We start from the raw sequence: 10264 nt of genomic DNA, 5'->3' as shown, positions 1-10264 counted from the left end.
ATGTTTTTCCATCTTTTTGTCTTCAATTTCTTTCATGAGTGTTCTGTAGTTCCTTGAGTATAGATCCTTTACTTCTTTGGTTAGTTTTATTCCAAGATATCTTACAGTTTTTGATGCTATTGTAAATGGAATTGATTCTTTAATTTCACTTTCTATAGTTTCATTGTTAGTGTATAAGAAAGCAACTGATTTCTGTGCATTGATTTTGTATCCTGCCACATTACTGAATTGCTGTATGAGTTCTAGTAATTTCGGGGTGGAGTTTTTTGGGCTTTCCACAGAAAGTATCATGTCATTTGCTAATAGAGTTTGACTTCTTTGCCAATTTGAATACTTTTTATTTATTTCTGTTGTATGACTGCTGTTGCTAGGACTTCTAGTACTATGTTAAACAATAGTGGTGATAGTGGGCATCCTTGTCATGTTCCTGATCTCAAAAGGAAGACTCTCCGCTTTTCCCCATTGAGAATGATATTCATTGTAGGTTTTTCATAGGTGGATTCTTTGAAGTTGAGGAATGTTCCCTCTATCCCTATACTCTGAAGAGTTTTAATCAGGAAAGGATGCTGTACTCAGATGCTTTTTCTGCATCAGTTGAGAGGACCATGTGGTTCTTCTCTCTTCTCTTATTAATTTACTCTATCACATTGACTGATTTGCGAATGTTGAACCACTCTTACATCCCAGGGATAAATCCCACCTGGTTGTGGTGGACAATTTTTTTAATGTACTGTTGGATCTTGTTAGCTAGGATCTTTTTGAGAATCTTGGCATCCATATTCATCAGCGATATTGGTCTGAAATTCTCCTTTTTGATGGGGTCTTTGCCTGGTCTGGGGATCAAAGTGATGCCTCATGGAAAGAGTCTGGAAGTTTTCTTTCTGTTTCTATTTTTTAAAACAGCTTCAGGAGAATAGATATTATCTCCTTTTTGAATATTTGGTAGAATTCCCCAGGGAATCCATCAGGTCCTAGATTTTGGGTTTTTGGGGAGTTTTTTTTTGTTTGTTTGTTTTTTGTCCCCCCCCCCCACACACATTTCTCAATCTCTTTACTAGTTATTGGTCTATTCAGGTTGTCAATTTCTTCCTGGTTCAGTCTTGGAAGTTTACCATCCATTGCTTCTAGGTTGCTTAACTTATTGGCATATAGCCATTGATATTAATTTCTGATTGTTTTTATTTCCTTGGTGCTAGTTGTGATTTCTCTCCCCTTTCAGTCATAACTATATTAATTTGGGTCCTTCTCTTTTCTTTTGGATTAGTCTGGCCAGTGGTTTATTGATCTTATTAATTCAAAGAACCAGCTTCTAGTTTCATTGATGTGCTCTACTATATCTCTGGTTTCTAATCAATTGATCTCTGCTATAATCTTAATTATTTCCCTTATGGTGTGTGGGGTAGGCTTAATTTGTTGTTGATTCTCCAGTTCTTTAAGGTATAAAGAGAGTTTGTGTAGTCAGGATTTTTCTATTTTTTTTTTAAAGTGAGGTTTGGATAGCTATGTATTTCCCCCTTAAAACTGCCTTTGTTGTATCCCATAGGTTTTGGACCATTGTGTTTTTGTTCTTATTCGTTTCCATAAATTGTTTAAGTTCTTATTTGATTTCCTGATTGACCCAAACATTCTTGAGCAGGATGGTCTTTAGCTTCCAAGTATTTGAATTTCTTCCAATCTTGTTCTTGTGATTGAGTTCCAGTTTCAAAACATTGTGGTCTGAGAATACACAAGGAGCAATCTGTCTTTTGGGATCAGTTGAGACGTATTGTGACCCCATAGGTGGTCTATTCTAGAGAAAATTCCATGTGTGCTCAAGAAGAATGGGTATTTTATTGTTTTAGGGTAGAATGTTCTGTATATATCTATGAGGTCCAACTGGTAAAGTGTGTCATTCAAAGCTCTTGTTTCTTTGTTGATGTTATGCTTAGATGATATGTCTGTTGCTGAGAGTGGCATGTTAAGATCCCCTAGAATTAACATATTCTTATCAATATGTCTCTTTGTTTTGGTTAACTGTTGCCTAATGTATACCCCTCCCATGTTAAGGGCATAGATATTTACAACTGTTAGATCTTCTTATTGGATAGATTCTTTAAGAATGATGTAGTGTCCTTCTGTATCTCTGACTATAGCCTTTGACTGAAAATCTAGTTTGTCTGATATGAGAATCACTACCCAGCTTTCTTTTGAGGTCTATTGGCATGAAAGATGGTTCTTCATCCCCTCACTTTCAGTCTGGATATATCTTTAGGTTCAAAATGAGTCTCCTGTAGACAGCATATTGTTGGGTCCTGTCTTTTATCCTGTCTGCAACCCTGTGCCATTTTATGGGAGCATTTAGGTCATTCACTTTAGGAGTGATTATTGAAAGATATGTTTTTATTGTCATCATGTTACCTGTGAGGTCCTTATTTCTATAGACAGTCTCTGTAAATTTCTGTTCTATATCACTCTTGAGGTTTTCCTTTTATAGAGCAACCCCTCCCCCCTTAATATTTCCTGCAGGGCTGGTTCGGTGGCCACACATTCTTTCAGTCTTTGCCAGTCTTGGAAACTCTTTATCTCTCCATCCATTCTAAATGGCAGCCTTGCCAGATAAAGTATTCTTGGCTGCATGTTCTTCTTATTTAGTACCTTGAGTATGTCTTGCCAGCCCTTTCTGGCTTGCCAGGTTTCTGTGGACAAGTCTGATGTTATTCAGATGTTCCTCCCTCTGTACATGAGGGATCTCTTCCCTCTAGCTGCCTGTAAGATATTTTCTCTGGATTTAACATTCGAGTTTCACTATCACATGCCAGGGGGTCCCTCTACACTTGTTGATCTTGGGGAATGTCCTCTCTGTCTTTAGGACTTGAGCACTGGTTTCATTTCCCAGGTTAGGAAAATTCTCACCTAGGATTTTCTCAGCTATATCTTCTAGTCCTCTCTCTCTCTCTCCCTCTCCACTCCCTCAGGGATCCCAATAACTCTAACATTGGTGTCATTTATTTCTCTAATTCTGTTTTCATGGATTCTAAGCTGTTTGTTACAGGCCTCCTCCTGATTCTTCTTTTCTATCAGTTTGTCTTCTAGATCACTAATTCATTCTTTGCCTCATTTACCCTAGCTGTTAGACTATCTAGATTAGATTGGATCTCACTGATAGCATTTTTAAGTTCTGCCAGATCAGCTCTCATTTCTGCCCTTAGAGAATCTGTGTTGCCACTAATGGTTTTCTCCACCCTAGCTATTGTCTGCATAACAGTTACCCTGAAGTCTATTTCCAACCTTTGGCTTATGTCCGTATCCATTAGTTCAGGGCAGAGGTCACAGTCTCTGAATTTTTCCTCGGTTGGGGGTTCCTCCTCATAGTCATTCTGGTGAGAGGTGGTTGAGGGAATATACAGAGTTCAAACTATTGGCCACAATCCAAGAAAATGAAGCTGTTTTATAGGGACTTTAGGGTTCTTGGCCTCTTGTTCTTTCAGCCTATCTTCTGCAGGAAGGGGTCTGCTGGGCTATTATTCAGGCAGCCCTGTATGGGCAGAATTGCCTTGCCCTCAGTAGTGGGGGATAGGCCCGGTGAAAACCTGTTGGGGGGGTGGGGCTTTTACTCTCTCTGGCATCTTTCCCTGGTGAATTTCTGTGTCTCTTCCAAGAGTCAGAGCAGAAGTGACTGTGTCCAAACTTCTGTCTCAGAACAGTGAGATCACACCCTGTTCTCCAGAAAGCCCTCCAGGTCATACTGACTCCGCTTTTGTCCGTGCTGCTGAAAAAAATGCAGCAGCCTAGGTTGTGCTCCCCACAGCAGTGCTCCCAAGCCCTCACTTCCATGTCCAGGCATGTCTCTGCCCTTTGTGTCTCTAAAACCACTAGCTGCTCCCAGTTCACATGCACATCCCCGCAGCTCCAGGTTTCAGCCTGGGGGCTACCCTAAAGTCCTTTCCCAGTGGCTACCTATCGGTCTGTGAGTCTGTGTCCAGGCCCCCACAGCGGGACACTTTCGCGCTCCTGTGTTATTTCACCTTCCTGGCACCAGCTCTGTAGCAGCTCCCCCCCACCCTTCTGTTTATCTTCTGATACCTGCCTACAGAATTGTGGCTCCCTGCTTCATACCCTGAAATGGGCTACTGGAGACGTTCTCTTAGTATAGATCCTGGCATATCTTACATTTCAGGCTGATTTCGTGGGCATTCAGAGTGGTCTGGCAGATAATCCGGCTTAATTCAGGGGACTGTTTGAAATAGGGTCCCCTACTCTTCCACCATCTTGCCTGGGTCCGCAGTTGCTCTTTTGTATCATGGCTTTCTTTCTGTGCCCAAGGGCAGAGGGATCTGTTCCTGGTGCCTCAGTACTGTCCTTCCCCACTGCCTTTCACAGTGTCGGCTGTGTCTCTGTCCTCCTTGCTGTGTCTGTCTTCCTTACTATTCTCTTGCTGTTCTACTTTGGTTTTTCAGTAGTTGTTCAGCCAGCCTCCAGTTCTTCAGGAGAAATCGTCCTTTTAATAGGTGTAACTTGGTGTGTTTTATGGAGGAGGTGATTTTAGAGTCTTCCTACATTGCTCTTGAATAGGAACTCGTGAAATAAACTTTGTATCTGGCAACTTTACTGAATTCACTTGTTAGTTTTATCAGTTATGGTAGGTTTTTTAAAGAAATGGATTCTTGTGGCTTTCTGTATATAAGATGTAATCTCCAAATAGATTGTTTTACGTTCTTTCCAATTTGGATGACTTTTATGTCTTGCCTAATTGCTTTAGCTAGCACTACTAGTACTGTGTTAAACAGAAGTGGGGAGAGTGGGCATCCTTGCCTTGTTCCTCCTGATTTGTAGAAGAAAAATTTTCGATTTTTCAACAATTTTATTTTTGTGCTTTTAGTATATGGCCTTTATTTTGTTGAGGTATTTTCCTTCTATTCCTAGTTTGTTGAGAATCATAATCAAGAACTGATATTGAATTTGAGCAAATACTTTTTCTGCCTCTATAGAGAAAATTGTGATTTTTATCCTTTATTCTTGGGATGTAATATATCACATTAATTGATTTTTGTATATTGAATCATGTTTGCACCCCAGGGATAAATCTCATTTGATCATGCTGTGCAATCCTTTCAATGTGCTGTTTGAATTTAGTTTGCAACTATTTTTTTTTTTTTTTTAAGGATTTTTGTGTTTGTATTTATCAGAGATACTGGCCTATAGTTTTCTTTTTCTTTGTCCAGCTTTGTTATCAACATACTACTAGCCTCATTAAATGAATTGGAAAGATTTCCTCCTTATCAATTTTGGGGAAGAATTTGAGAAGGATTAGCCTTAATTCCTCTTTAAGTATTTGGTAGAATTCACTGGTGAAACCATCTAGTCCTGGACTCTTCTTTGTTGGGAGATTTTTTTTTTTATTACAGGTCCAATGTCCATAGTAGTTATGGGTCTGCTTAGGCTTTATATTTCTTCATGACTTAGTTTTGGTAGATTCTGTGTTTCTAGGAACTTAACCATTTCTTCTAGGTTGTCAAGTTTGTTGGTATATATTGCTCATATTTGTCTATCATAATTCTTTTTATTTCTGTATCCACAGTTGTAATATCTCTTCATTCTGATTTTATTGAGTTTACCCCTTTTTCATAGTTTGGCTAAGGGTTTGTCAATTGTGTTTATCTCTTCAAAAAAACTTTGTCAATTTTTTCTATTTTTAAGTATTTCTATTTTGTTTTTTCTGCTCTTTGTAATTTACTTCCTTCTCCTAACTTTGGGCTTGGTTTTTATTTTTCTAGCTCCTTAAGGTATAAATTTTAGGTTATTTGAAATCTCCCTTCTTTTTTTTTTTTTTTTTTTTTTTTTTATCTTTCTCAAAATTTTATTTAGAAAATTTACTTTATTTAAAAAGTATATATAATATGTCCCATGATATAAAATTCTAGAGAGTAGATTTTAAAAAGCATACTGGAAAATATAAATATCCATTTTCTTACGTATATCTTTTGTGCATTTAGAGTCTTTTCCTAGGTTTACATTTTTCTTTATTTTACAATATGACTCTTACTTGTAGTAAAAACAAATATTATAGACAGGTATACAGCAAAAAGTAATTCCCTTCTATCCATCTCTTTCTCAGATATTATTAAAATCCTTCCAAACTTTCAAGCACACAAATATATTTTTGTTTTTTACATTCATGGTATCACATTATACATGTTGTTCTGTAACTTAATTTTTTCACTGAATACTGTAATGGAAATCTTTCATGATAGTACATATAGAGCTACTTTAAAAAAAATAGTTGTACTGCAGTCCTTTATATATCAATAACTATTTAGCTAGTTCCCGCATGAAAACTATTTAAGGTGCTTCCAATATTTTACTAATAAAAGCAATACAGCAATGAACATGCTGGCAGCTTATTTAGAGAAAAGCACTTATTGTATTTACCTGCATATCTTTACACCCCTCTCTTCCTTTTAAAAGTCAGATTTTTTAAAGGACAAGTGAAGTATTAAAAGCGACTAATGGAATATGTAGATACTGTGTGAGTTCAAAGGGGAAAAAAATCAGGGTTTTAGCAAAACAATTTTATTAAGTTATTTGTGTGAACAAACCAGAAAGCCATGTAAAACTATTTTTTTTAAGAGATTATGTCTGAGCTGGGCAGATGGAAAATTATCTAGATTGACTGCTCACTCCCTGTGGAATTTTTTTTTTTTTAAGATTTTATTTATTTATTTGACAGAGAGAAATCACAAGTAGATGGAGAGGCAGGCAGGCTCTCCGCTGAGCAGAGAGCCCGATGCGGGACTCGATCCCAGGACTCTGAGTTCATGACCTGAGCCGAAGGCAGCCGCTTAACCCACTGAGCCACCCAGGCGCCCCCCTGTGGAATTTTTTGAGGACTCCACTTTATTTCTTAAAACCGTCCTTTTCCTGTTCCATGCTCAGAACTATGTGGTGTAGCTCAGTTCACTTTAAACTATCAGGCTTGTTTGGCAGCAGGTGATGGGCATTTTAAAAATTTAAGATGTTTCTAACAAGATGCCATCAGCCACAAGGAAGAACCTGGTTTGGTGGGCAGGAGGGCAAATTTTCTTTCAGTCATTTGTTTTGACAAGCCCCAAACTCCATTTACAATAAATGCAGGACATGGCTTCGTTAGCATATGGTCTTAGGACAGCTGCCCTTTATTTTGTACTCGTGACCTTGTACTTTTGAACAGTTGGTGGGTGTTTCCCTTGAATACTTGGTTTTGATGATACTGTTCTATGCTCTCGTCTAGTTATGCAATTCTGTGTTCTTCTTGACCTCATGAAAGGATATGACAACTATAAAGTGGTTACACTGTTTTTCAGATTAAGTAAATATTTCAATTAGGGGAGTAAATATTTTTAGACTGGGAGTATAGCTAACTCTTGCTTTGGGAGTGTGCTCCTTAGTAGAGTGGATCTTGGATTAGTGGTTTTACAAGGAGTGTGTAATGGATTTCTGGGTTATAAGTCTTAAGTCTTGACCCTGTCCAAAAAAGCAAAGGAAATTTCTAAAGTTTTTCTTGCAGCAATGCACTGAAACAGAGGAGGGGTGCAGTTAGGATGCTTGCCTTTCTTATCCGCTTACTGGTGAATTCCGAAGGTACCAGGCTTCCTACTGCTTCTGGCACCTGTTTTCAAGTGTCCCTTTTAGGATTCAACAAAGTAGTAGAGAGCTCCACCTGACTCTTGTTATCTTCCATCTATTCAACATAGATAATGGGTAGTACCCACAGAATGTTCTCATCTACTAATAATTGTGTTGTCCTCGATGGGTGTGCTACCCTGATAGATTGGGAATTTCTAGTTTATGGCATAATTTCTCCTTAATTTTGTCTCAGGCCTTGATAAAACTTAGCTAAAAACATATGAGTGAATTTTTAAAAATGTGGCCTCCACAGTCTCCCAGCTACCTTCAACAAGGGAGCCATGCTCTTCTTCCTTAATTATCCTTATCAGACCTTCCAAGAGGAGGTTTGCTATTACGGAATGTCCAAAGCAGCTTGTAGGAGGAGAAATTATTCAATAAGAGGGGAGGAACCTGCACCAACATTTTTTCTTCATAGTTGGAAGAGGGAGAGGGAAAAGTGAACAAACTAGGAAATATGGTGGAAATCATTTCACAGGGAATGATTTCTATTCTGGCAAAGCCTCTCTGTCCACAGTGACCCGCAAGTTTTCTGTTTCGAGAAACTGTGATGTTGATGATGGAGGTTTTTACACAACGGAAAATTATATTCAAAGAGACCTGTAACACTTGCTCTCATCTTGCTCTGCCTGTCCACGTGAGTCTCCTCGATTGCATTCACCGCAGCCCGGCCTCTGTCTGAAGGCTTGCCTTCAACCTGTCGCTGGCACTTGCAGGACTGTCGATGGGAGCTGACTTAAAGCTCTTCTCTGGAAGGTCTTTCCCGGAGGCACTGGCACGGGGACACGTTATCATCTGACTGAGGAACGAGCTCCATCCCATCACGTATTTTCGGTTTGCTGGACTGGCGCTCCGCGTATTTCTGGAGTACTCCGTAATAGTAGCAGAAGAGCCGGTGTGGCTGCAGCAGCTCCCTCGCGGCCAGCTGCCCTTCTTTTGCAATCTTCCTGGCTTCTCCATCATTTTCCTTGGCCCACTTAACTTTCTCTAGTAAATCACTAAGATTTCTTTTAATTGGAACATAATGTTTCCAAGGCGTTAGTGCCATATAGAAATGTTCATAATACATCGAGTCCTGCTTCAAAACCAAGCTGTCACCCAACATGAGGTATGGATATCTGTAAGCCGCCACGGTCCCATCCACATTCACTTGATACTTGTACTTAAAGAAATCAAAGAAACCTGTCAATTTAGCTTTTCCAAGCTCCTTTTCTTTCTCTTGGAAAAAGAAATATCCTGTAATTCCTGCATCTAGGAGCTCTGGATTTTCCTTGGAGAGCTGTACCAACTGGAGCCTCTCTTCTCGGCTATCTCTACCTCTGAAGAAAGCTTTCTCGGTTTTGTTGATCCAGGAAGGCCCTGTATTTCCCTGAATAGAGAGGAGATCATTGGTGACACCCCTCATTGCTTCGAGCGTGGAGTGGGTGATGTCATACGTTGGAAGGATAATGTCCCGTGAATCCAGGGAGCCACACCATGAAATAATAGGCAAAGGGCCCGGGATTTCATTGACTTGCCGATGCTCCAGAGGCCAATCTCCAAGATTAATATAAAATTCTAAATCGGGGAGAAGGACCTTTCTTGCCAGTGACAGCAAAATCTCATCCGAGAACATTTTGAAGTCTGTGTACTTCCCTAAAGATCTCCGGTAGATGCGGTTATTGAGAATCGTGTAGTGAACAATGGCACCCCTCTCATCCCCAAACCTTTTTGGAACTTCATTCAGCATCTGCTGGAGATTGATGCTGGGGAAGGAAGCAAAATCCTTTGCAATCTGTGGTTCCTTGGTTGGACAAGAAAGAGTTTTCTGCCAGGCCTGAGGATCCCCTTCTGGACACTCACAGTACTCGTGGTACACTGGTCCTTTCAAAATATAAGGAGACTGAGCCACATGCTCATCACCATAAAGGACCTCTATCTTCAGCCCTTCACTGGCAGTTTCATACATCCTATATCGCATCAAAAATGTCCCATCATTCCTGTCCAAAGGTTTGGGGACGTGAATCCAGACTAACTCTTTAGGTGAAAGAGATTTGATTACTACTTTGAATAGTGTTTGACCTGGGGGCGAGCGAGTGAGGTTCTGGCCCTGCGAGTTCACGGCCTGCAGGTAGAAGTAGCGGACGGGCAGCATGACGCCCGCCCGCAGCCCGGGCCCCCACACCAGGCTCCGCGGCGCGCTCACCGGCGCCTCGGGGGCCCCCGCGGCCACGAGCAGGGCGAGCGGCAGCGGCAGCAGCGCGACCCGCGGGAGGCGGCGCATGGTCGCGGGGCCCGGCGTCCGGCTCGCTCCCTTCTTTTTTGATGTATGCACTTACTGCGATGAATTACGCTTTTAATGTGTAAGTTTAGATATGTTGTAGTTTTGTTTTCACTTTTCTCAAAGTAATTTCTAATTTCCTTTTTAGTTTACTCTTTGACTTCGCAATTGTTCAAGAGTGTGCTATTTAATTTCCCCATTACTGTGAGGTTTACAGTTTCCCTTCTGTTATTTTGTTTCATTTTGTTGTAGTAGGAAAAAATATTTAATATAATTTTTTCTATCTTTTAAATTGAGACTTATTTTATAACTTGACATGATCAATTTAGTCCAATCTCATCATCTCCCATTGGAAAAACAGGC

General features: G+C 40.0%; 1 protein-coding gene across 1 annotated transcript; it reads right to left on the bottom strand.

Annotated features, from left to right (window-relative positions):
• Nucleotides 1–5834: 5834 nt before the first annotated feature.
• Nucleotides 5835–9923, bottom strand: LOC131836605 (protein O-glucosyltransferase 3-like). The gene has a single exon (XM_059182174.1). The coding sequence runs from the start codon at nt 9902–9904 to the stop codon at nt 8378–8380; it is 1527 nt and encodes a 508-aa protein (XP_059038157.1). The 5' UTR covers nt 9905–9923; the 3' UTR covers nt 5835–8377.
• Between the last annotated feature and the right edge of the window lie 341 nt (nt 9924–10264).

The sequence above is a fragment of the Mustela lutreola genome, chromosome 7 (assembly GCF_030435805.1).
Source record: "Mustela lutreola isolate mMusLut2 chromosome 7, mMusLut2.pri, whole genome shotgun sequence".
Taxonomy (NCBI): Eukaryota; Metazoa; Chordata; class Mammalia; order Carnivora; family Mustelidae; genus Mustela; species Mustela lutreola.
Note: the sequence above shows the minus strand (reverse complement) of the source record. Positions and strands in the feature narration are given on the sequence as shown.

Excerpts from the sequence above, each read along its gene's own strand:
- LOC131836605 (XM_059182174.1), bottom strand. The coding sequence starts at position 9,904 with ATGCGCCGCCTCCCGCGGGTCGCGCTGCTGCCGCTGCCGCTCGCCCTG.